We start from the raw sequence: 26,953 nt of genomic DNA, 5'->3' as shown, positions 1-26,953 counted from the left end.
TAAGCCTGACTTACACACACTTAGAACGGACCAGCAGGCTAAGAAACTTGAAGAGTGCCCCCTGGGCAGAGGTCTAGTGCCCCCTAGTGCATTCAAAGGAGAAATAATTTTTTTATTTCTCCCCAAACTATGGATAATGTGCTCCTATTTGCACAGACATTTTATCACTAAGTGGACCTTATCATATTGATAAAAAAATGTGAAAGAGGTAAGAAAAGCCTGACATTAACATAACTTAAGTATTATAATAGCTAATGATCTGGTTATGCATACTAATACCAACTGTAAACTGCCTTTTACTTTAGAAAGAGGACACCTTTTCGGATATATCAATATATATGGGCTCTTCTTCATGATTCTCACAGACCCTCTTATTGGCTTGAAGAAATCCTTGTAGCAAATATTTTAGCTAGTGGGCATGCAAATAAGAATAGCTAGTACTTACTGAGTGGCTGACATATGCCCAATAGCTTAGATATATTATCTTTTACAATCCTCACACGACCCCTGACCAAAGTACTCTTACAATCCCCATTTTGCAGATGAAAAGATGTAGAATATCTCACAGCTACTAGGTAAGACTCTGGCATCTGATTCCATGGCCTGTAATTTCTAACCCCTATGTTACATACCACCTCCTAAGTAACATTTGCTGCTCTGGACCAGCTGTGTTTGGGGAAATTACACATACAAACACCCATACCATATATATGTGTGTGTGTATGTGTGTGTGTGTGCATGTGTGCATGTGTGTGTGTGGATGTATTTTTAATTTAGAGTCAGAAAACAAATATTAAGTCATAACAAGAATAGTTACCAATGTTCACTGTGTGCTGGGCACTGTTGTAAGCAATTTACCAGTATTAATTCACTTAATCCTTACAAACCCTATGAGGCAGATACTATTTTTAATCTCTTTTTCACAGTTGAAGTAGGCAGGGAAAGGGTGAAGTAGCCTGGCCAAGATCACCAACATGAAGATTCGAACACAGATAATCGGCCCCCAGAGTCTGTACTCCTGTTACATATCTTGCCTCTCAAAAAATATTTTTTCAAACTACCTCAAACTACTTCTTTTCTCATAGTGTGAGCTAAAGAATCAATACTCACCTCTTTAAGCACCATACAAGGAAAACAACTGTACAAGAGCAAACCAATTTCTAAAGCTTCAATTCAAATTTGTCTCAAAAGATGTCCTTCCCTACCTCAGTACTGCACAGAGCGAGTCAAAACTCATTCTTCACAGCACACCTGCCAACTCTGTCAAGTAACACTAAGTCAGCTTAGCAATTCCTTTCACTACAAATAACCTGGGCTGAACAAACTCACAGGATACATTTAATAAACAGAAAAAACGGTGCCTATACCAACTCACAAAAGAGGCAAAATACACTGAACAATAAGAACTGTCAATTATCAGTAGCTTCAGGTCATACAGTAATAAAACGAACGTGCCCATTCCAAAGCTCCAAGGAAGTCATACACTGAGCTGCTTGAAATTCAAAAGTGACCTAACTGCTCTGCCTTCATCTTCACATTGCAAGGGCCACCAGGCTCAGAGTCTGGATCTGCACTGTGAGGAAAAAGCCACACACCGCATAGTTAAATCATTCTCAATATGGGGTGAAATTTCAATCTCGGGCTCATTCTCCACTATTGCAATATCCAAGAAAGAAATTCTACAACAGAAGCACAATGAGCACAATTTGATTTTTTGAAAATATATTCAAGGCACCAAGCTGGGTATTTAATATTGTTTTCTTTTCTGTAGTGCGGTAGGTTTTCTATTTCAGACAGCTAAGAATCCCTTACAGATTAGTCTAATTTGCTAAATTGAGATACTCAGTGTTTTACTTTTCTTATCTGCCTTTTTATGGTCTATCTGGGTGGACTTAATTGGCACATGTGAGCAGATGAAATACCCTCAGTTAGGAGTCCAGATCTCACAGAGTAAATTAAGACTGATGCACACAATTAGGCGCTGGAGCTGGGAATGAGAGGTGTGTGCAGAGCACGAAGCAGAATTAGTCTTCATTTGTGTCTCAGCTTCGTCATTTAAAAGGAGCCAAGATTCTCTCTGAGAGAACTCTGTAAGGGAGTAACTTTTTCTTCTCTCTTTAAAATACAGACTCCGGGGTGGGGGGAGGGTATTTCCTGAGAAATTAACTCCCAGAAACTGATGATAAGAACAATGTTCAAATCATTAGGTTTCTTGATCAAAGTAGGTTTAGGTTTCTTGATCAAACTTAAACTTCTAATAAATTCAGATTTTAGAGAACAAATGATTTTTTTTTTAAAGTTATAAGCTCTACAATGTAATCTGGCCTTCCTTCCTGAATGTGCTAAATCATCATCCAAGGCAAACAAAGATCCAATTAAAGAACAAATGAGACAATTGCAGTGCAAAGGGAGCCAGCTCTGGACAAAGAGAAGGCAGCTCTGGGAGGACAATAAGATGGAGACACGCAGCTAGAAGAGTGGTTCTAGGAGGCATGGCCTCCTAGGAACGGGACCCACAAAAAGTGTGGAGGTGGTCCCCATCAAGTGATGGCGGAATCCTGCTGCTGAAGCAATGCTCTTCTCAGTCCACTGTACTGACCAAGCCGATAATCACTCCCGCCTACCCCAACCCCTTCAGACCCCCTCCCCTTCCCCCAGGCTTCTCTATCTATGTTCTCTTGGGCAAATTATGTGAGCTTTCTGGGCTCAGGTTCCTAGTTCCTCGGGGTTGTGAGGATTAAACCAGCAAGCCCACTTGATATGAAGCACTGCCAAGTACTATGCATTCAGTGATGCTAGCTATAGTTGTTCTCAGAGAACCTCCTTCCATCCCCCACATGCCACCCTTGCTCAGGCCATCAAAGCCTCCAAATTTCCAAACCCAAGAGACGTTTTTCAACATTTATGCCACTTGGCTTGAACCCTGTAAGCATCTGAAAACACTGACAGCCTTTCTCTTCTCAGTCTCTTTTTCTTCTCTTCATGTATATACAGCCAAACCCTCCAAACCAGGATCCAATCCACCCGGGGCCATAGGGGCCCAGGGCTCAAGAGGAAGGACAACGGAGATACTGTTTACTCAGATGATTAAGCCTTGCAGTGTGAAGACACTGTGTAAGATATGCATAATGAATGGAGCCATTTAAAGTTAGTCACATAAGATAAAGTAAAATTTTAAAAAGGGGGGCTGAAAAGAAAAATCTTTAAAGTTTAAAGACATTTTATTAAATGGATTAGAATCCAGTTACACCAACAGGCATCATGACTACAGATGCAGGTTAAACAAGATATGACACAAATCCTATCCCCATCCACACATTATCTGTCAAGTCTTCTAGACTCCCTATAATCTCCCCAAGTCCCCATCCAAGCGACTTAGGTTTTTGGTTGTTTCCATCACAGGGAGGTGGAGGCAGCTATGTACTGACTCTTGGCGCCACCTTGTGGTCATATCTAGATATCGCACATTCTACCCGATCCCACAAACGGAAGGAAAATGACATTTACACAACTCTGTCCTGGCTTCAAATCCCAGCTCTATCTCTTAACAGTGAGATCACAGGAAAGTTGATCAACTTAAACAGGACATGATCAAATGTTTGAACCTCTTACTATAACTTTAATAACTGAAAGATATGTATGCGCAGGATCAAAGCCTGGAATGAAATGTAGACAAATAACACAAAAAATAGAGATGTAAGTAGTTATTTCATCTTAATGTTATCATAAGTTCACTATTTAAAAAAAAACAAGGAATCATCAGAAGTGCAAGGTGGAGAGTGTGGAAAGCCTTCAAACCATTCACAGGGAGCAACTCAAATCGGTTTCAGGCTGTGACCTCTGCAGCTTGGTCCCAAGGACCTGATAATCTGAGAAGACTTAGGCACCACCTACTCAAGAGTCTGGGAAATCTACTGCCACTCGCTGAGGTGGCAGTGGAATGCGAGAGGGGGCAGATTTATTCCAGCAGCAATACCAAACTGACTCTGGGCTAGAGTAGGGGAAAAAAGCATTTCATTTTCAAACCCCAACATCCTTACCCACAGTTCTTTCCAACAGTCTCAAGGGCTTCCTCAGTGGAAACACAGTAAGGGCCTGTAATGATAAGGAATGCTACCAACCTCACCTCAGAATCAGCGGGAGCTCAGTCAATGTACCCACACAGTGCCCAGCTCCTCCCACCCCTGACCTGGAGCCTCAGACGCTCTAGGCTGAGTCTGGAAGATGCTTTCCAGGTGATTCTGAAGCATATGGTCTGATAGGAAGGAAATGATCTATTACATACAGCAAGTAGCTGAATGAACTAACCTCAGTTCCCCTTCAAGCCCTCCCCTATATAAACAAACTTGTGCAGGGTATATATAAAGATTTTAGAGAAACAAATACAAACTGAATCTGCCAAAAGCCACAACCTCAAAAAGGAAAACAGTATATAAAACCTATTTATACACAACATGTACTTCCCAAACTTGACAGTGCATCAAACCACCTAGAAAAGCTTCTAAATATTACTGCTTGGTAGCCCCATGCTAGCCTTCTTGAATCAGCACCTCCAATGGCAGGGCTCCCAGGTGATTCTGCAGATTCAGGCCATGGCGGGGTAACCTCTGCTTTAGTCTACGCTCACTGCCAAGGAAATACAGCCCATCAGGTTAGCAACTTAAATAATAACGTCTGGCAAACAGAAACAGAAAGAAGAGCTTCAGGGTATGGGTTTAAGTCAAAGGCTAAACACTAGCCCTACTTGTACCAGTAGGAGACAACATGTATTTGGAAATGCATCCTCTCACTCGGGATGGAACCTGACCTACAGCCCAAGTCTGACCCAAGCAGTGCTGACCGCTGCCAGAGAAGGAGGCCAGAATTGGTGGCATTTTTTGTTGGTGCTGTATCTCAAGTTTGGCAAACAGCTGGCATGAAGGCTGCTGCTTCCCCCAGGCCCCCATGCCCATGGCAGAGACCACTAATGGACTGTGCCACTCTTTCCCGAAGAGCCCAAACAGGGTCTGTTCCCCCCCACCCCGCGAACAGACTGCCACTACCCAAGATGGGAACTGTTCGGCAAGGCGAGGGCCTGTGCCTGACCTGTCCTGCGGCGGATGGCTTAGAAGCCAGGCACCACCTGGCGACGGCGGATTGCTTAGAAGCCAGGCGACCACCCCACCAATCCAAATGAGAAATAATGTGCCTCCAAAGCAAACAAGTATTTTCCCTCTCAGTAACCTGCACCCTAAGGTCTATTTCAAAATATCTGAACTACTCAATAGACAAAGCCCTGTGCTAGAATTAATCTCCTCCCCAAAATCTTCCATGTCTGAATTCATTATTCCCTTCACATTGGGCCTACTGGTGCCTGTGTCCCCTAATAAAAGTTCACAAATTCCTTGCTGGAAACCCTAGTCCTGGTCCTAGAGCGCACGTACGCATTCATGCAGCGAGAACAAGGAGGAAACAATGGGAGTTGCCTTCTATCTCATCTGTTAATCAATCAGGAACACTAAGTAACAAGGACTGCTGATCTTTGATCACCTTGAGGAGAAAGGTGCACCTATGTCTGGTCTTCTAGGCCACCCTGACCTGTTCTGGCTGTACAGACTGGATGAGGTAAGTGACATGTAAGTGTTCACCAGGGACACCTAACGCTCCAACACTGAATGTGTGTCATTCCTATTATTTGGCTCCTGGAGCTCCCGGACCCTAGTTTTATAAAGCAGCAATGTATTTTAAGAAAAGCTGAACCTCACAACTAAAAGCAATACCCTAACTGATACTTTGCTCCTACAAAATGAAAATTAGAAAATCATGGATGTTTTCTAGGCTCTGCATACTAAGGACATGAGTAAGAACCAACAGAATATGTACTTCTAAGAACTAGCTCATCCGTCCTGGTACATTATCAGAGGTATGAAAATCAGGGAACACCACTAAGGACACAGACAGCTTCCAAATGCAACTCAGTAAAGAGAAGCAAAATACAAATGAGGAAAGGGAAAAATATATGGGCAGTTTAAAACAACGAGTAACACTTCCAAGACTGTTCTGAGGTCTTGGGCTAAGTCAGAGAAAGTAGGATCCTAAGTGCTATTATCCTATTCCAGAAAAGGTTAAGCTCTAGAGAAGGCTTGATAGGAAATTCCCACTTGGCAACAGCTGAAAACAATGATACATAGTTGGGACTAAGCTAGAGCTAAGGAAAGAACTCTGACGCTCGAGCTGAGAGAATTAAGGGGTTAAGATCTGGAGGAATGACTCACTTTCACTTCTAAGCACCACAATGCTCTAAATGAGCATAATAATTAACAGGGCTATAATCAATACAAGAAAGCACCTGGCCTAGGAACATATTCCTAAGTTCGAACCATAAAGGAAAACTCATTTTTCTATGTTGCAAACTCTATAAGGCTTTATTCTGATCATCTGTCATCAAACCACTGCTAAAATAAGGGAGCCTGAAGTCTTTTTTGGTTTTGTTTTGCTGTTGTTCGTTACAATTTCAATATGTACACAAAGATCAGCAACAACAAGCAACAAAATAAAAAAGCAACTGGTAGTTCTAAAATGTTCTTAATGCTTCTTAGATCCTGCCTTTCCTTTCACCATCCCCCAAACCATAGAGTACCAAAGGAGATGTCATACAAACATTTCAATGTGTTATCTGCAGTTTAACAGCCTTAATAACTGTAGCCATAAAATTTTAAAAGCTATAGTATTTTGGTGGCAATTAGAGTTATTGATATTTCTGAAATTCAGTTGAGATTTTACTGTAACTTCAGCAAAAAACTGGTTTTGATATGGCTTTCGAAGTAACTGTTCTACAGTATTGAGATTATTAAGAAAAACGTGTTGCCATGAATTTAAACTAAATCCTTATTTAAAATTCAATCAAAATAAGCCACTTCTGCTCAAGATACTAATACATTTAAAATAAATATTGAATGAGAAGAAAGTACTATTCCATTTACAATCAATACGTTGAGATTAACACTTTTATTAATTCTACAGTTAGTTAAGAGAATGACAGTGCTCAAGGTTCAAGAGTATCCAGCCATATCCCTCAAACAGCTCTACAGATATTAAATGTGCAAAATAAAGTTGCAATGAGAAGTAACAAATATAAGTCCCTCCTCAACTATGCTACACTGGTCTACCACAGTGTGAGTGTAACAGTTCTCAAGAACCAGATTCAGGTCACAGGTCCTCAACCTCTTTGTGAAAAGAACTATGCCACATCTGCTTTTAAAAGACTAGATTATGTATGTGATAGTCTGGGTGTGGGTCATCAGTTCTCAACAGAAGGAAAAAAATTATCAGGACAGTTTGCATTCACGAAGATCAGCGGAAAGCTACAAGAAGCATGATAAATGAGGTCTCCCTGCATATAAAACAAGAAAAAAACTATTGAGGACTGGAAAAAGGCCAGCCCGGGAGCAAATACTTAAAAATGAATCCACTAAACAGATTCCCTTTCCCTTGGACCTTCTTAGTGCTGAGTAAGCTCACGTGGGAGGCCGGGGAGGGGCAGGGTCGTGCTTGGTGGGCACACCAGGTACCTACAGCGTCCAGACCATTTTTCAGGGCTCACAAAAAATATGTGGCAACTGACTTCCCAAAGGAACATGATCACCTTCCCTTTCATCTTATTTGCATCATCTACTGAGTCACGGAAAGAAAAGCCAAAGTCAGTGTCCGGCATCAAAACTGAAAAGTGAAAAGGAAGGGCAGGCGATTGCCCGTGAAATGCCTTTCTGGCAGCGTGATGGGAGTTCGTAATTCTGCAGGGGACTACTTTCTCAAGACAAGGAAGGAGGGATTTAAGAAAACAAGTTTATTCTTTCATATACTAAAGCTTAAATTTCAGCTCCTTTTTGGAAGAAAGTCCTGGACAATTACTTTCCTGCATAAAAAGAAAAAAACCAACCACGCAACATACACGACACAGGCAGTGTTTTCCTCTTCCTGACCCTCCCTTCGGGGTCCTCTCTGACAGTAAAGGCACACGGCTCTTGCTTCAGTCCTCTGCATGCCTCTTGCCTGGGCCCTTCCCCTAAGCTCTTCTTCTGAGACATGCCCCAAATCTGAACGAAGATACAAAAGTTAGAGGCATTGGGGATTAGCTCCATTGGGGATTCCAGGGCTCTGCTGGTTCAAGGAGGCTAAGGCTGCAGGGATTCCAACCTTTGGATAAAAGGGGGCCTAATACATTAAGCCAAATCTAGAATTCTTATTCAATAAACCTGCAGCCTAAGAGAAAGCAAAGAGCGCAATCTGTTTACAACCTGCAGACTGACCTTAACCGCTGCTTATAATAATCTTCATCTCCATCATCTTGGCATCTCACTACTTTCCGACTTCTTCCTCCACAGGCAGCTTCTGCTTCTTCCCCAGAACTTGGAAGGAAGTCATCCTCGATCTCCTGCCCTGTGACTTTTTTCTGCCGTTTCCGGTGCTTGAGCACAGGCTTCAGTTCATAGTCCGTGTCCTCTGCCGTCAGCTCGGCCTCCTCGGCCTCCTCCAGCTCCTCCTCCGTGGGCAAGTACTCGGACTCTTCACCCTCAGAGCTGCCCTCCACCTTCGGCCTCACGTCAGACTCCAAAGGTTTCTTTCCTTTTGGCAAGCCCACCTTCCCCTGGAAATGAAGAGCCCTTTTCTGGAGCTTCTTCATGTGCTTTTTCAAGCGCTTATCTGTTTTCGAGAGACCTTTGCTTTGCTCATTTGGTTTGTTTTCATGGAGTGCTGTGCTCAGTTCCGAAGTGACCGAGGCCGGGGTTTTTCTAGAAGCTCTTTTACTACAAGCTTGCTTCTTCCTTTCAAAAGACAATTTTGCTTGATCTGCCAAATACTTTTCAAAACCCGATGCTTCGTTGAGCATTAGTTTTCTAGGCTTTTTCTCCTGTTTCTGAGGGATCTGGGTTCCAAAAGGTGTCATCTGGCCCGTGCGGATGAGCTCTTCCCAAGCGGTCTCCTGGGCAGGCATAAGCATGCTGCCGAGACAGGACGGCCCCGGTTCTGAAAGAGGGATGACAGTATATTGGGCACTAGCGGAAACCTTTCCAAGAGCACAACACAAATAGTCACTTCTCCAACAAACAGCAACTATGATTAACTCACATTTTTAAAACATACCATGGATGGGGGCACCCGGTGTCTCAGTCTTTTGGGCCTGCAACTCTTGGTTTCAGCTCAGGTCATGGTCTCAGGGCTGTGAGATTGAGACCTCAGCGGGCTCTGCACTCAGTGCAGTCTGCTTTAAGATTCTTTCCCCCCTCCTTCTTCCTCCCCCTCTACTCCACACCCCACTCGCATGTGTGCTCTCTCTCTTAAAAAAATAAAAATTTTTTTAAAATTAAAACATACCATGGATGTACAAAAGCATATTGTGTATAAAGAAGAGAACAACATTTATTATAGCATTCATCATGCCAAATTCAATATACTGAGTCAAAAAGCTGAATCCTCAAAAACTTTTTCTTTTTTCTTTTTTTTTTAAGATTTTATTTATTTATTTAAGAGAGAGATCACAAGTAGGCAGAGAGGCAGGCAGAGAGAGAGGAGGAAGCAGGCTCCCCACTGGGCAGAGAGCCCAATGCAGGGCTCAATCCCAGGACCCCGAGATCATGACCTGAGCCAAAGGCAGAGGCTTAACCCACTGAACCACCCAGCTGCCCCTCTCAATAACTTTTTCTAAAATAATGCATTATAAATATACTCTCTATGCAGCCAGAGAAAGACCTACCCATATGTAACGTTCAGACAAATGTGTCTGTTTCCTTATCGAAGAACAGCCCCCCAGGAAGCAATCTCCCAAGTTTCCATGCCACTTCGAGTACCAGGACCCGCACAGACTTAAAATGCAACAAACAGCAAAACTGCAAATGTATAAAGAATCAACATGCACCTGAATAGGTAAAAGTTAAATGTTTGCTCCACACAATGTGGCTATTTAAGTTGAAAACTCAGATCCTCAGACACACTTGCCATATATCAAGTGCTCGATGAGCCGGGTGGGGCTAAGGACGACCACAAGGGACAGCACAGACAGCACTCCCATCACTGCCAGCAGGTCTACAGGACAGCACTGTTAGATGTGCACCTGACAGCACGGAGGGTGTAAACGGGAAGTTCGGTCTTAATAACATAAAGTCACCCGGAAATCTCTGAACTTCATCTCGAGCAGCACTACTTTACCCAGAGCCGAAACTCCAACAGAAGTAGGGCTGAGCATAAGGAATTCACATTCCACAATCTACGTTTCTCGCGGTGCAGTAACACCGCAGCCCGTTCTTCACTAAACTTGCAGTGAAGAAAAATACACATCAGGAAGTGCACAAATGCCAAGTGTACAGCTCAGTTACTTTTCACAAAAAAACACACTGCACACCCATCTCCAGATCGAGAAACAGAACCTGCTAGCACCACCAGATGCGCCTGTGATGGCACATCCCAGTCTCTAACCCACTCCCAGAATAAAGACCCACCACACTATTAACACTACAAACAAGCTGTCCCTGGCTTTGAGCTTTATGTAAATGGAAATGTTGGTACACTTGTGTCACCTTATTTGGCTCAACATTACACTTGATAGTCATCCCCATTCTTGAATACAGCTGCAGTTGCTGGTTTTCACTGTTGTTAGTATTCTATCACATAGCTACACTGTAATTTTTCCATTCCACTGTTAATGGACATTTGGGTAGTTTCCAGATTTTAGTTACTATGAATTACGTCGCTATGAATATTCTCGCTATGAATATTCCAATACACATCCATCAGTAATTCGTGTATACGTAATTCTTTGGGTATGTTAAGCTTTAGCAGACACTGCCAAACAGTTTTTCAAAATGGTCCTATTAATTTTAAGTTCCACCAACAATGTTTGAGAGTTTCGATGGGTCTACATTCTTGACATCGTAGCTATTCTAGTACGTATGCAACAGTACCACTCTGTGGTTGTCATTTGTATTTCCCTACGAACTAAAGGACTAGGGCACCTCTTCATAGATTCGTTGACCTTCTGAATAGCCTCTTTTGAAGAAAATGTTCAGGTCTTTAGCCCTTCCCAAGAGTTCTTTAATACACTCTGGATTCCTGTCCTTCAATTAATACATGTGTTGCAAGAATCATCTCCCACTCTTCGGCTTGCCTTTTCACTCTCTCGGTGTTCTCTTTTCAACAGAAGTTGTGAGACAGCTCACTCATCAAACCTTTTCCTTTACCATGAGCATTTTTATGTCTCATTAAGTCTTGCCCCAAGATCATGAAAATACTTTCCTATGCTGTATTTTAAAAGCCTTGTTTTACCACTCACATTATATTTAAAATCTATTTTTCATTTATTTCTGTACATGGTGTAAGGGCCCAAGGTTCGTTTTACCTTGGTGTGAATGAATCCAGCACTACTTACTGAAAAGATGATACCTCTTCACAGCACTGCACTGCTGTATCTGTCATAAACCAAGTGACCACGCGGGGGTGGTTCTGTTTGCTGGTCCCTATATTCTGTCCCACGGGTCTATCTCTTTCCTTGTGCCCATACTTCACTGTCTTAATCACTGCAGCTTGATAACAGGTCTTGATATTTTGTTCCTCTTCAAGATGAACTTTTCTTGGCCCAACACATTTTTACATCAATTTCAGAATCAGCTTGTTGATGCCCCCACCCTCACCCTATACTTCCCACCCCAGACTTTCTCCCTCAGAAAAGCAAACAAAACCACCCACTGAAATGGTCAGAGGGCCAAAAGAAAAACCAGGAGAGACTGGGATCCTGGAAGGCACAGAAGTATCTGCTGCTACAGACAGGCCAAGTGAAGCAAGGGTGAAAAGGGGCTTCTGGAATTGGGGAAGCAACCACTAATCCTGGGCAAAGTTTTACCAAGGAAGCAAGAGGAGGTAAAATGCAGAAGGTTTTAGGCAGCCAGACAGGAACAAGAAACATGGCCTCTCAGCAGCAGAAAGCCTTGGTCGCAGGCCCAATAAATTCTGAGAGACTGAAATGTAAAAGTTCATCTAATATTTTTTCTATTGCCTCAATTAATTCTTCATAATAATTCTCCCATGTTACGGAATAAACTTCAGAAACTAGTAGAAAATATCTGCTTGAAAAGCTTAAATGCGAAGAAGCCTTAATCTGTATTTCAAATATTAAATGACTGAGCAGCTACCAACAATTTCTAAACACACACCTACACATACACACACAGAGACCACAAAGATATTTCATTTCGGAGCTTATGCATTTTCTCAAAACATTCTCCAAAAGACACCCATTCTGGGCAGTAATAAAAACAAAATCGGAGCCATAGTATGATAGCTCTTCTTAAACAAAAGAAGTGATGATGTTTGGAAAGCCTGTCAAATACATCCCAAAAACATATGTAAAAGCAAGTCTATGAATGCTGACTGATGATGCTGGGCTTAAAAATGTAATTCAATCAAGAAGTCAGTTGTCCCTACAAAATTAACTACACAAGAATGCTAAGCTCCCTAATTTATTAAACTAATACCAAGTGTACACCAGCAGTCTCTAGTAGATGGAGTTGAACATTTACTTTCATTCTCCAAATACCCCCTTATAACTTAAGAGATTTGGTTCTGCAGGTGTAGACAATAAAATCTTCCTCATCCGTTTTAACAGTAAGGCAAAGAAAGGGATTTTTCCTGAAACCCCGGCCAGGACTGAGGAGATACCCTCACCGCTACAGGCATCAGGCACCAATTCAAGAACAAGGAGACATTGTTCCCAGTAGCCTTACCTATATCCTCCTCCTCCAGACTGGCATGGTCTACTTCAACTTGTACCTCCGCTCCTCCAAGGATAGCCTGGAGACGTTTTTGTTTTGCTGTGATCTTCTTTAGCTGTTGTTCCTTGAGTGGTAGATATTGAATATAGAAAACAGCAATGAAGTGATTTATTGCTAAATACAAAAGATACATTTAAAAACTTTAATCAAGGCAAAATAAAACAGAAATTCCATATATTTCTACTATCATAAAGAACCATATTTGAGCCAAAGGACGTAGGACGTAGGCCTGAAAGCATTCCCATGGGGCGGGCAGGCATGCCTGTCCCCACCCACTCTCCTGGCTGGGCAGCCCAGCTTTCTATGTGCCTGAGCACTGAAGTTCCTGTGCACTGACACTGCACTAGGAGGTGGAACTGCTCTAGTTAGGTTTCCCCACTGCCCACTGGGTAAATGACTAAACCTCTGTTTCTGACTTTAGCAACGGACAGGCTATGAGGTCAATAGGCTGTAGGCAGAAGAAACAAACACAACTGTTCAAACATAAAAAAGCACCTCTGACCATCTACCGTATTTACAACTGTCCTTTACAGTCTTTTATAGTATTCTACCCAATTGCTAGACTTTAAAAGGCATATACATTTGAATATACTCTTTTACCCTACCCACCCCAGACCCCACTTTGTCTTGTCTCCCTCTCTATCACCAGAGCTCAGCAATGCAGCGGTTCCTAGGGCCTCTCCAATTAACTAGGCCTATGGTACCTGGTTGTTCTTCCCAAGGTCAAGAATGTTTAAACACCAAATATGAGAGTGCAATGAGGAGAAATGCTGAGTATAAATGCCGTGTTATACTAAACTGCAATTCCTTTTCCTTCAGTTTTCCCTCATTTAATCTCATTTAAACAGCCTTTCTAAAAAGAAACAAACAGAGCCTTTCTCTCTGAATAGTTTATCTCTAACCATCAAAGGGCTATTTTAGAAAGATAGGAATCTACAGCTGACTTAGACTAGTATGTAAAACGGCCCAAAGTCTGGTTTCACATGCTCCCACAAGAGGCCAGATGTCCTCTCTCTGCTTTGGGGAGACCTCAGCTGCTTGAGGCCACTGCTAGCTCTGACTTTTGGGCTGCTGTTCTGAAGGTAGGTGATAGACGACGGGACGGTGAAGATAACAGACTGGTGAGTGGAAAACAAAAGGAAGCACTCTACAGACATCACTAGTTTAAATAAAGTAAATGAAGTTTAAATAAAAGATGCAAGGACTTTACTCGCAGCAGGGGGTCAACTGCCAGCACAAGGATATCTGCTCGTCATTTTGGATGGCAGAAATCAAATGATCAAAACCAGGCATTCCTATCCACTCTGACCTATTTTCAAAAAGCATAAATTCCAAAAAATGTTACAAACTTCAAAAAAACAGTGTCATAAGTAACAGATATTCCCTATGAGGCTGTACAACCCTAAGTGCAGATCCATCAGTGTGTCTGGGTGGTAATCATAATACCTAAGAGTAGTGACCTTGAGCATATGTGGGGTGATGGCTGTGGCCATAGGAAACACAATAATCAGGACAAGCAGGAGCCAAGCAAAACAAACAAACAAACAAACAAAAAGAAAATTCACACAACACAAGGAGATGGACGTGAGGCCCACATGCCAAACAGGTGCCTAAGCTAGGTAAAAGAAAATGGCACAGCAAGGAAGACTATAATCATCAACATCAACAAGACAGCACGCAAAGCCAGCAAGAGAAACTTCTCTCAAGTATGTGTGATGATGTATGTGTGTATTTTAAAAGACGTTCTTTAACATAAGATATTAAACAGAAACAGCTAAAATATTAAACGTGAAAAAGGAACTCAAAATTTTCTATTATACCTATTTCCTTCACATCTTCTTTTCAGAATACTTCCCAAATATTAAATGAACAGCAATGATGACTTTTTCAAAAATGCAATACTTAATGTTATTTGGAATCACCTTATTATACTTCTGTCGTTTTACTGAATCTAGTTTCCTGTTGATGTCTCTGTTGGTGGCAGCTTGAGGGCTAAGTTGTTCAATAATTTTATTGATTTGCCTTAGGGATGTTGTACATGACCTGAAAAATAAAATAAAATGTCTATTTTCCACTGTGGTAACATTTTTTTGTAGTGTAATGTGAAGACAGAAATGCTACAAAGATGTCCCTTTACTTCTTATTAACTGACAGATAAAAGAAACTAAAGCAGAATGCATGTTCTTGTTGCCAAATACACAACTTGAAGGGTTATTACAAGTTTAAGATAACTGCTAGTGTTTTCTTTGATCTGGCTGATTAGAACCAGGCACATTCCCATTTGTAAGCTGTTTCATTCATTCTACATTTTAAGTGACTACCCAATTCAAGAGACTGTGCTAAAACAATGTACAATAGTTGTCCTTTTAAATTAAAATAAAATGATATACGTTGTTTGGTTCTTCAAGATTTTAGTTTTTCAGAGCAGTTTTAGGTTCACAACAAAATTGAGAGGAAGGTACAGAGACTCCGATATAGCCCTTCCCCAAACACACACAAGCTTCCTCATTATCAACTACCCATACATGGGTTTTTAAAGCCCCTTTTGGAAGTAACCCCAAGTCTGGAAAAGTACTAAAAATGCTGACCTTTTTTATAAAGTCAGATACCTGTGACAATATTTTTTTTTCACAATACTGGAAGACTTATTTGCTGTAGCATAATATTTTATAGTGTGACGGGGGGGAACCAATCTCTAACATGATTCTTCTAAAACAGACACAGTAGAATGGTAACTCCCAGTTTTCAAAACACAAATTTAATCTTGACACTTGTATACTTTGCTATTTGTATCCTTTGTGGATATCAGGACTAAAGATGTTATCAATGCAAGTTACTGGTAGTCTAACCACATGTCACCTCGGATGTCATGTTCATCCATGAGGTAATTCCTCAGCACTCTGTCACCTAAGCAAGCAGGAGGCACATATCTAAGATCAGATGTGAAAGTATGTTCCTTATCAGGAATCGAGCTCCCGACACCTAGAATACCATAAGTACTCCGGGGTAACTGCCACTCAGAAGGCCAAGAGAACACACCAGGAAGCTGCTGGCAGAAAACATGTCCTTGAAGTTCCAACCGCCATCTGCCCCACAGTGTCCCCAGCCAAGGGTAGCCAATAGCTCCTCATTCTTCCCTCCTCTCCCCTTCCCCAGCCATCCCCATTTGAGACTGCTCCATTCCTCCCCCCACTCCTTTTCTCTTTCAGGCTTGCCTGACACAGCCTAGAACACTGGCCAAGACAGGGCAGACTGGCAATAGTGAAGAAGCTCCACCGTCGCCTGCCCCACCCTTCCAGCCCAGGTCCAGAGCTGCTTCTCCTCCAACACACAAATGAAGTTTCCATGGGACTTCATCTTTTCTATTGAGTCAAAAGTAGGACAGAAGAAAGGAAAGGCAAGGAGTTGTTTCACATTATTTCTCGAAATGCAAATCTGAAAAATTATCAAAAGACGGACATTGGGTTTAGACACAGGAAACTAAAAAGAAACTAAAGGGCAAGAGAAAAATGTGAGGGGTAAGGGCATGATGTGTTCCTGGTGTCTCAAGTTGCACACATCACACCTTTAGGTACACTTCTCCTGAAAACCATTCTGGGCACATGGTTGTGAGTTCTGGGCTACTCAGAACACTATTTCTCTCTAGGATGTTATGCATAAACAGGTTGTTGTGAGCTGACCTGAGACCCTGACTACCACATTCAATGTTGCTCCTGAGGGAAAGGACTTAAGCTCACGCACACATGGTTGAGGACTGACCTAACTGACTCCATCCTCCAAATAAGAGGTTCTATAAATCTCCCATATTTCTGGAATACCATGGCTATTACCTGCATTTCTCCATCACATGTAAACACAAAATCTGCAATCAGAGAAGACAGTCCACACTCACGTGAGATCATCCAGGACTGATCGGTACTCCTTCTCCGCATCAGCAAGCTGGGCCGCACGGCTAGCCTCATGAATGGCGCTGTCCACTTGCCGAAGCACTCCCTGTTCCAGCACATCTTGGTCATACACATCCACACCCAACCCCTGCAGTTCAAGGGCCTGCGCACTTGGCTCCACCGTCTGTATGTGATGTCTGTTGATGTGCAGCAGGGCCAACCCTCTCCTCAAAACTTCCGATGAACACCCCTCGGCAGAATTGGATGGTCCATTAGCAGAGGAACAAGAGGGGAGGCTTTCCTCCACCTCCACACTGCCATCATTCTCTTGCTTGATTGTCATTTCTTGTTTATCATTGACATACTGACTTTGCAAACCGTCTTGCTCCTGAGTTGAACTTGAGTTGGAGATTCTCGCATTTTGCATCCTCTACAAGAATACCTAAAGGGGAAAAAAAAATGTAATAAACCTTTTTGGTTATAAAGAATTGATATTTATATAGTTTCTTAACATCTTTATAATTAAGGAACACTGAATTCTCAAAAGATCAAGTAATAAGCCTCCAATTAGATAAATTTGAGTTTGCAAGTATTACTTTTCTTAAAAAGGCAAAAGCTATACATCTTCTTGAGTTCTGATAATAAGAAGTATTAACCAAAAAAAGAAAGAAAAAGACAAGAAGGAAAAAACAGCATCAACAATAAAAGACATTTGGAAAGCCATGTAAGAAAACTGGCAACCAAAATCTTGACTGGCACCCTAAGAGTCTTTTCCAAATCAACTGACGTCATTTGACTGCTACTTTCCAAGTTAGCATCTTCACTGCATTATGGCACAAAAGTTTGATAATACAGTGGCATGATGAACTGTGATACACAAATTTAGTGAAGTAAGCAACAAGCTTCTCTATGAATCTGACCACTAGAAACTTGGCTACTTAATACGCAGAAACTCTGAAACTTGGCTACTTAATACGCAGAAACTCTGAACGAGACATAGTATCACCACTAAAATCCGGCATCTGAGAAAATTCTCAAAAATTACCCTATTCCAACGTGCAACACAATTTCTTGTCAATCAGGTTGTAAAAAACAGGTTAGGCCTGATTATGTCCAGCAGACAAGGAAGATCCACCCTCACACAATGCTAAAAGCAATATGAATTACTAAAGCTTTTTTGGAAGGCAATTTAAAGATATCTATCAAGATTTAAAATGCACATGACCAGATATGTATTCCAAAGAAATACTCACATACATGCAAGGAAGGCTATTCACTGTAGCATATCAACAGTTTAATATAAGCGTATAAGCATTAAGTATTTTCAGTGACACTGATACAAAAGGCTTATAAACTGAAAAGAAATCAGAGTATGAACACTTTTATGTTAGATTAAAAAAAGTCTATCTGCATCTGTGTGTATTAAATGCATTCAAAGTGATCTGGAGAGACACACTAAACCTGCAACCACTGGGGAGGAGGAAGCAGGATAGGGGAGAATAAAGGAAGATTTCACATTTCACTCCACATACTCAGGATCTCCTTCAGTAAAATGTATTCACTATGTTGCCTGTGTAACTCTAATAAATACATTAAAAAGCAATGCAATAACCAAGAGACAGCCTTGCTTTTTATTTAACTAAATAAACTAAGGTTTCTTTCACCACCAAAACTTTGTTTATATAAAAATACCAGGAGTTCTCCCAATAAGCCCCAATGATTTCTCATTAAATAAAACCATCTCGGCAGCCAAGCACAAGTACAAAGACACCAGGAACTTAGCACTATCCCTTCCAGAGTAGCTTATTCTCTAGGGGAGGAGAAACATGTCAATAATAACACAGCAGGGTAGGTCTGTAGAAGAGGCACCAACAAGAGGCCGCCTGGAAACAGAGGAAGGGACAATGCTTTGGGTCTGGAGCTAAAGAAACTTATACAAGCTAAGATGTGAACCCCTGATCCAGGGTCTGATACACTGAAGACACCCCATATATCCTGAAGGGAAGTAATGTTCAGAGAGGAGTCTAAAACAACAAGTCCAATGTGGACAACTGAGTCACTGGTGAATTCTGCCATAAAAATAAGAATCTCAGAAAGGAAGCAGATGGGAAACAGAAAGAGGGGCTGGAGAAGAATAAGAATCTGCAAAAAATGTCCTATAGAAGGGAAAAGCTGATGGGGAACAAACACTGGTGACAGGTGTGGAGGGCCCCCCAAAACCACAGATTGCCAACAATCCCCAAGGCTGTACAATTTGCTCCTTGGGTAATTAACAGTCCAGGGAAATGTCACTGTTGGGAGCTTTCAGAGCAGAAGCAGCAGAAGGACAAAAGCGCATGGGGACAGATGCTGAAGAGAAGAGTAGTTCAAGTAACTGAACTTGGGGTCCTAGCTGGATAGATTAGAAAAAAAGAAGAAGAAGAAGCCAGAAGGTATTGGGATAGGAAGGGAAGGAAGGAGAAAGGGAGACATCAAGAAGCCACTTGGAGAGTGACTATGGACCAAAGGGCCAAGTTTCCTGAGAATAAAAGCTGAAAATCACGAAGTTTTCATCAGAAACCAAACAGTTTCAGATGTGAAATAAATCATTCATTTAACAAATACTTGATAGTCAATTATACCAGACAGTGTACTAGGTTCTGTCACCACAGAGCTTAGACTCTTGGGAAAAACATACATTTTAAGAATTATATACACATACACATATTTATACATTTAAACATGTTCATACATAAATTATACCCACATACGTAATTATGGTAACCGCTATAAAAGTACAGGATTCTTTAGGACAAAGTAACAGAGGAAACTAATTGACAGTGCAGAGTTAGGGATAAGGAGGGAGACCTCTCTGATAATGATACCTGAGCCAGTGTCTGAAGGATGAAAAGGATTAAACAGGACAAAACTGAAACGAACATTTTGCAAAGAAACGTGTAATTTCTAAGGCTGGTAAGAGCTGGTGCCCTTGGAAAATGAAAGGATGGAACACAGTGAGAATTTTTTACTTTATACTATGGGCATAACAGTTAAAGTTGCTGATAAGGATTCCATTCATTGTATAAATCTTACAGATTATTTTCTAACACTCTGCAAGGAGTAATCATCTGGAAAAACAGTCTCTTCATTGTCCTCCCCTTTGAGCACTGGGACTTGTGTGGGAGGCACTGGATTCTGGTTTGCACTCGGTTGTCCACATGCCTAGCTGGGGAGGGAGTGGGGCCCAAGTGAAGATGTGAAGAAGTGAAGATGGAGGGGTAGCCAAGATCACAAAGGACCTGGTAAAACATGAACTTGGATTTCATTCCAATGATTTTGAAGACTTTTAAACAGGGTGATGATGTCATGACCTATTTGAATTTCCTAACAGATCACCTGGGCTACTGAATGGATAACGGACTGGAAGAAACTGTACCAGGAAACGACGGGAGACGCACGGGTGGGAAAACGACTGCAGCTTGGAACAGGCTGAAGATGGATGCTACGTAGGAAATCCGTGTTACAGCATTCGTATACGGACTGCTCAATCCTTTACCCAATCCCACTTGACAGGATCAATGCCCAAAGCGCCTGACTTGTATTTACCCCGATGCTTTCTTTCAAGTAACAACTCCAGTTATTTTTTTCATCGAAATCGAACAGGGCCGCGCTCATCCTGCGCTCTGGGCCAACACAAAGCCCAGAAGCTCAAGTTTCCGGGCCGGCCCACTACTAGTCCGCCGCCGGCCGGAGGCTGGGACCCACCGCCGCCCCAGGTGAGAGCGCTGGGCGTCACTTCCGGCCGCAGGTGCGCGGGCCAGGAAGGCGCGCGCCCGACTCAAGGGCCAGTTCCTGGTCAGCCCTGCGGATGGACTCCCTCAAGACAGCCAGATGCCCAAGACGAGGCCATAGGCTCCTGGGAGTCCGAGCTCGAAGTTCAGCACGGCCTCCCCAACACTCACCCCAGGGCCCCGCGGCCACCAGTACGGAAACGCAGATGCCACCGACGCCCGCAGCCGTGGAAGCCGGACCGGGGCAGCCGCGGCGCATGCGTCTTTGGTCCGTCGTAAGCACCGCCTCCCAGCGTGACCTAACCACGGCGCAAGTGCCGGAAGGCCCTGGAAGGGCGTGCGCGGCCACGTGATTGGACGGATGCGTGTAGCCCCGCCTTTTTCTCTGCGTTTTGCGTGTAAGGGTTGTATGGGCTGGTGATCCGATGTGTGACTTGGGTCCGGCGTTTCAGCGCTGGTCAAAAAGTACCTCTTCAGTAGGACGATCATAAGAATGGAAGGACATGTTTTCAGGAAGAAAGAGAGAGAGGTACTGTGTGCCGTGAATCCCAAAGAAAATAAGCTTGGGGAGGGGAGCCGGCTGGAATGACCCGTTTCAGTCGCCTCTCGCGGCGGGCGTTGTTGCTCGGTCTTGGTCGTCTGGCACGGCTGTTAGCACGCAAAGAAGAGGGAGAGGCCTTGTTTAAACCTGTTGCCCCTCCAGCTCCTACACGCACAGCTGGGCGGGGAGGATGTGTGTGTATAGTGGACCCACATGAATGCCTTGATTGCACTGGTGAGTCATTTAATACCTGTCCTCACATCAAAGCAGTAAGAAGGATTTGGGGCCAAATGAGAATTTTTGCTTGGAGCGTTTGAAGAAACAAAATATCCATCCACACCTAGGTTCAGAACGGAGGGAGGAAACTGAGCTACTCCTGAGGAAGGAGTAGCCCACGATAGGTGTCCGCCTTAACCAAAAAGGCGGCTTCTCAGGGCTTCCACTCCCTAAGAGAGTGAATTTTCCAGGGCCAGCGCCGGAAAGTCCTCGGCGAGTAGCAGTGACTGAGGGAAGGACCTTTATGTTGGGGGGTGGGGAAAGTTCTGTTTAGTTTGGTTTGGTTTGTTTTTTTAGGAAAGGATCTTTGGTCCTGAGTAGGGAAGTGCCTTCCTCATTTTGAAGCCTGGTCAGACATTAGGAAAAGGGGGCTAGGAAGCTACTTGATAATAGTAATACCACCCACCATATCTCTCTTGTTAGCAGCACCAATCTACGTTTGCCTTAAGTCATCCCACATAAAAAATGTTTGTTTGTTTTTTAAAGGAATAAAGGATTCTGGTGATCTCCTGAGTACAATAATTGTGAACAGAAAGGCATTGGTAAGATATTAGTTTTAATGCTTGAATGTGAAAGCTGTTTCTCCCAGATATGCAGTGCTTTCCAACAATTTTGAAAATGAGGTCCTGGAGCCCGTGGGTGGCTCAGTGGGTTAAGCCTCTGCCTTCCTCTCAGGTCATGATCTCAGGGTCCTGGGATCCAGCCCGGCATTGGCATCATCAGACCCTCTGCTCAGCAGGGAGCCTGCTTCCTCCCTTCTCTCTCTACCTGCCTCTCTGCCTACTTGTCATCTCTCTCTCTCTGTGTCAAATAAAGAAATAAAATCTTTAAAAAAAAAAAAAGTAAGAAAGAAAATGAGGTCCCCCTTTTAATGTGCACTATTTTCGTGAGTGCCTGTGTGTCAGTTACAATTTGGACAGGAGGCAGGTGGTACACTCTTAAGTAGTTGAGGAGAATTAACAACTTTTTTTTAAGATTTTATTTATTTATTTGACAAACAGATTACAGAGAAGCAGGCAGAGAAGCAGGCAGAGAAGCAGGCAGAGAAAGAGGAAGGGAAGCAGGCTCCCTGCTGAGCAGAAAGCCCGATGTGGGGCTCGATGCAGGGCTCGATCCCAGGACCCTGGGATCATGACCTGGGCCGAAGGCAGAGGCTTTAACCCACTGAGCCACCCAGGTGCCCCAAGAATTAACAACTTTTATAAAGGTGTGGGCAGGATTAGGAAAACAACTCAGCACAGTACCCCCGGGCCTAGCAAGACTTTAGGAGATGTTCCCATATATTATGAGCTGGATTGTATCCCTCCAAATTCAGTTGAAATCCTAACCCCAGTACCTCAAATGGGACTGTATTTGGATATAGGATCTCTAAAGACACTAAAAATCTTTTATTAAGTTAAAATGAGGTTATCGGGGCAGGCTCTAATCCAGTATAACTGGTATCCTTATAAGAAGAGGAGATTAGAGCATGGACATGCACAGAGGAAAGACCATGTGAAGACATGCGGAAACAACAACCATCTACAGTTCAAGAAGAAAGGCCCCAGAAGAGACCAGCCCTGCCAGCCCTGGGTCTCAGAGTCTCCAGACTGTGAGAAAATGCATTTCTGTTTTTTAAGCCATCCAGTCTGTAGTACTATGTTATGGCAGCACTAACAAGTGAATACACCATCCCTGGGCATGAAAGGGTCTTCACTGGAAGACATAGGTTCAGAAGAGAACAATTGAATGGAAAAGACCAGTTGAAATGTACCAACCCATGGTCACTCATTGGGAGGGAACTGGGAAATCCATACCCTAAACTCACTACCCTTTCATTATTTCATCTGTGGCTGCCTCCCATTGGTCAAAACCTACTGACTGCCAGAGGGTCATGCAACCCATTGGTGCCATTCTATATAGATGAGCCTCATTGGGCACAGGGCAGGGTTGAGAGAGATGGACAGTAGGTTTGGAGCACCAAACTGGAAAGATGCATCATTACCCCACATGATTGTAATTATCCTTTTAGTATCCCTTTAATTTAGAGCAGGCATCATGAAACAGTCACTATTAATTCAGTAAAGCTTTTTAGATGAATTTGTATTTAGCTAATTAAAGGCTCTGTGTACTTTAAGCCAAGTTTCTCCTGACTTGTGTTGCCTGAGAGTAGTAATAAGGTCACATTAGCAGCAACAGCTCAGATTTTGACAATTCCTGTGCCCACCTGAATACTCAGGATCCTTCTTTTCACCCATGCCCTTATGAATGGAATTTAGTGCCATTCTAAAAGAGGCCCCAGAGAGATCCTTCCCCCCTTCTGCCATGTGAAGACACAGCAAAAAGATGGCAGTCCATGAACCAGGAAGTCAGCTCTCACCAGACACCGAATCTGACAGCATCTTGACCTCATATCCCAGCCTCCAGGACTATGAGAAATACATTTCTGTTGTTTTTAAGCCTCCAGTTCTGTAGCAGTTTGTTATCAGCCTGAATGGGTTAAGATCGACTATAAGAAGTGGTGGAGGTTTTAGTAACTTACTTATTGTAGTCATTTACAAACTTAGGTGTCTGAATGTCAACCAAAACCCTTCTCCTTTCCCCCTACATCCATTCAGTCCCCAAATTCCACTGGTTCTGCCTCCCCCATAGATTATACATCTATCCCATCTTCCCCATCCCCTCTGTTCAATTTTCTTGACTGTTACAGCCAGTCTCCTAGCCCAGTCTTGCTCCCTACACAGGCACTTGGGTGGGGATTTCAGACCCTTCTAATCCTGTCTCTCCTCTGCCTCAGACCCATCCCTGCAAGATAAAATCCGAGGTATTTAACATGTTATCCAAGCCATTTTATTATCCTGCCCAATCTGATTTTCTGCACTCTGGATGCCTATGCCCAAGATTGAAGGAACTATTTACTATTCTATTTGTGATGGGCTGCCATCAGCTTGGATGGGCTAGCAAGTCTGTTATGTGTACCTTTTTTCAACTGTCTCATTTTTCTCAAGCTGCCATAACAGAAATATTATGTACTGGGCGGGTTAAACAACAGTTACTTATTTTCTTACTGTTCTAGAGGCTGGGAAATCCAATGCAATCCCAGTGAGGACTCTTTTCTGGGCTTGCAGATGGCTACCTGCTCACTGTCTTCACTTGGTGGAAAGACACTTCTGGTGTCTCCTTTTTTTTTTTTTCTTTTTTTTTTTTTTAGATTTATATTTATTTACTTGAACGAGATAGAGAGCATGAGGTGGTGGGGGTAGGAGGTAGAGGAAGAGGGGCTCGCTCCCAGGACTCCGAGATCATGACCTGAGCCAAAGGCAAACAGTTAACCAACTGAACCACCCAGGTGGTCCTGTCTCTTTCTTATAAGGGCAGCAGTTCAGGACCCTCCCCCCTCTTAAGATCTTATTTACCTTAAGAACCTCATAAAGGCTCTATCTCTAAATCTCGTCACATTATGGTTAGGGCTCCAAGGCGCCTGGGTGGCTCAGTGGGTTAAGCCTCTGCCTTCGACTCAGGTCATGATCTCAGGGTCCTGGGATTGAGTCTGGCATCTTGGGCTCTCTGCTCAGCAGGGAGCCTGCTTCCTCCTCTCTCTGCCTCTTTGCCTACTTGTGATCTCTCTGTCAAACAAACAAACAAATAAGTAAATAAATAAGGGTTAGGGCTCCAGCATGTGAATCAGTAGCCCCACATTAGGAACTTGAAATTGGGGGTTGTGGGATTTACACTACCCAAACAGACAAAATCTCCAAACCAGGGTTTTTGGTAGGAGGGGGGCCGTTTTATTTTTTCCCAGCATATCCCTACTTCTTATTGTCAGGCCTCTGTGATTTTGCACATGGGTCTCTCTGCCTGGAATTCTCTCACCCATTCCAAAGTTTCTCTTTCTGAAGCTTTCCCTGACCCTCTAAACAGAATTCGGCCTTCACAGCTTCTCTGCATCCCAAGCCAGTATTTTCAGTATCCCTACTGTGGCACTTCCTTCTTTTGGATTTTAATGCATTTTATGTAACAAGCCCTTTTATAGCCCTCACTGTGGACCAGGTTTTGTCCTGCTTTACAAATATTAACTCATTTAAATATGACCAGAATTGTCATTGTGCCTTTACTTTCTATGTAGTGTTCCATGTAAGAAACTGTCTCCCTACCCTTACAAAACAGAACAACTAAGCTGACTCTCACTTTTCAAAACTTCAGGGTAATGGCAATGCCCCAAATTGGTTCCCCATTTCCCATAAACATGAAAAAACTAATTAAAAAAGCAAACAAACAATAGAAATATACTAGAAGTGGATTGAACACTGTGCAAAATTGATAAAGCTAAAAATAGGGGTAAATGCATATTTAAAATTATGTCAGCAACCACTACAAAAAAGTGTTAAAAATATTTTGAATAAATGAATAATAATTATAAAAGCAATGATATATGACAATAGTTAGATAATTCCACTGGAACCTACATGTATATATGTGTGTTGATGTGCTTGTGTGTCTATAGTAGGGGAGTACAGTGTGGAGATGAGGAACCGTCTTCCTACTTTTTGGTCATGTCTCCGCCATGGCCTTGTGTGCCTTTAACTTTCTTAGTCTCACTCTTTCATACACTCTATCCGACTTTGTCTTTACCCTGACTTTTTCTCAAATCCCTCCAGGATTAATTTTGGGCACTGCCTTTTCCCCCTAATCTTTTAGGGTCGTTTCAATAAACTTCAACTAACATCTTGCTCTCCAAAGCTGATACATAAAAGAAAAGAACAAGAAATCTTGTCATTTGCAACAATATGGATGGATGGACCTGGAGGGTGTTTTGCTAAGTGAAATAAGACAGAAAAAGTCAAATACCATATGATTTAATTTATAAAATAAAATACCTAAAAAAAAAAAAAAACCATGAACAAGCAAAACAAACAAATAAAATAAAATAACAGAGCCAGACTTATAATTACAAAGAATAAACTGGTGGTTGCTAGAAAGGAGGGGAGCAGGAGATGGATCAAATAAGTGAAGTGATTAAGAAGTACAAACTTCTGGGACGCCTGGGTGGCTCAGTTGGTTAAGCAGCTGCCTTCGGCTCAGGTCATGATCCCAGCGTCCTGGGATCGAGTCCCGCATCGGGCTCCTTGCTCCGCAGGGAGCCTGCTTCTCCCTCTGACTCTGCCTTCCACTCTGTCTGCCTATGCTCACTCTCGCTCGCTGTCTCTCTGACAAATAAATAAATAAAATCTTAAAAAAAAAAAAAAAGAAGTACAAACTTCAAGTAATAAAATGTCACAAGGATGCAAACTATCGTGACCTAATATGGTCAACAATATTGTAGTAATTTTGTACAGCGACAGACAGATGGTAACTGCACTTAAAGTGGTGAGCATTTCATAAGGTACAGAATTGTCAAATCACAATGTGGTACCACTGAAACTAATACTGTATGTCAACAACACTTCAATTGAAATTTTTTGACAAAATAAATGAATAAATAAATAGGAAAGAAGAAGAAAACATACGCATGAGCAAAGCTCTGCTCAAACTTCAGGGAAAAGTACGGGTTACTCTCAATGCACCCTGATTTTAACAGACTCTGCTATCCCAGGGTAATTTTGTTAGTAGTACCCAGCATGGTAACTGACATCTGCGCTTGTACGTTAAGGAGATTTTGAAGGGAACCATGGTGATTCTGAACATAGGAGAAGGAAAGTT

At 42.6% G+C, this 26,953-nt stretch overlaps 1 protein-coding gene and 1 long non-coding RNA gene across 3 annotated transcripts in view; one reads left to right on the top strand and one right to left on the bottom strand.

Moving 5' to 3' along the window:
* The window catches only part of ERCC6 (ERCC excision repair 6, chromatin remodeling factor), a 72,318-nt gene extending 51,578 nt beyond the window's left edge, over nucleotides 1-20,740 (bottom strand). For both annotated transcript variants that reach the window (XM_059169630.1, XM_059169631.1), the window contains exons 1-5: nucleotides 20,629-20,740; nucleotides 16,693-17,129; nucleotides 14,723-14,843; nucleotides 12,753-12,864; nucleotides 8,289-9,006 (exon numbers count right to left, since the gene is read on the bottom strand). In XM_059169630.1, coding sequence (XP_059025613.1) covers nucleotides 8,289-9,006; nucleotides 12,753-12,864; nucleotides 14,723-14,843; nucleotides 16,693-17,114 — 1,373 coding nt within the window. In that variant the 5' untranslated portion in view covers nucleotides 17,115-17,129; nucleotides 20,629-20,740. The remainder of the gene's footprint in view (nucleotides 1-8,288; nucleotides 9,007-12,752; nucleotides 12,865-14,722; nucleotides 14,844-16,692; nucleotides 17,130-20,628) is intronic.
* On the top strand, nucleotides 20,723-22,215 carry LOC131828714 (uncharacterized). The gene is made up of 3 exons (XR_009352549.1): nucleotides 20,723-21,232; nucleotides 21,761-21,816; nucleotides 21,950-22,215. It is a non-coding gene; the product is annotated as an uncharacterized LOC131828714 (long non-coding RNA).
* The last annotated feature ends 4,738 nt before the right edge of the window (nucleotides 22,216-26,953 follow it).

Source organism: Mustela lutreola, chromosome 4 (assembly GCF_030435805.1).
Source record: "Mustela lutreola isolate mMusLut2 chromosome 4, mMusLut2.pri, whole genome shotgun sequence".
Lineage (NCBI taxonomy): Eukaryota > Metazoa > Chordata > Mammalia > Carnivora > Mustelidae > Mustela > Mustela lutreola.
The sequence above is the reverse complement of the archived record's forward strand: the minus strand, read 5'-3'. Positions and strand labels throughout refer to the sequence as shown.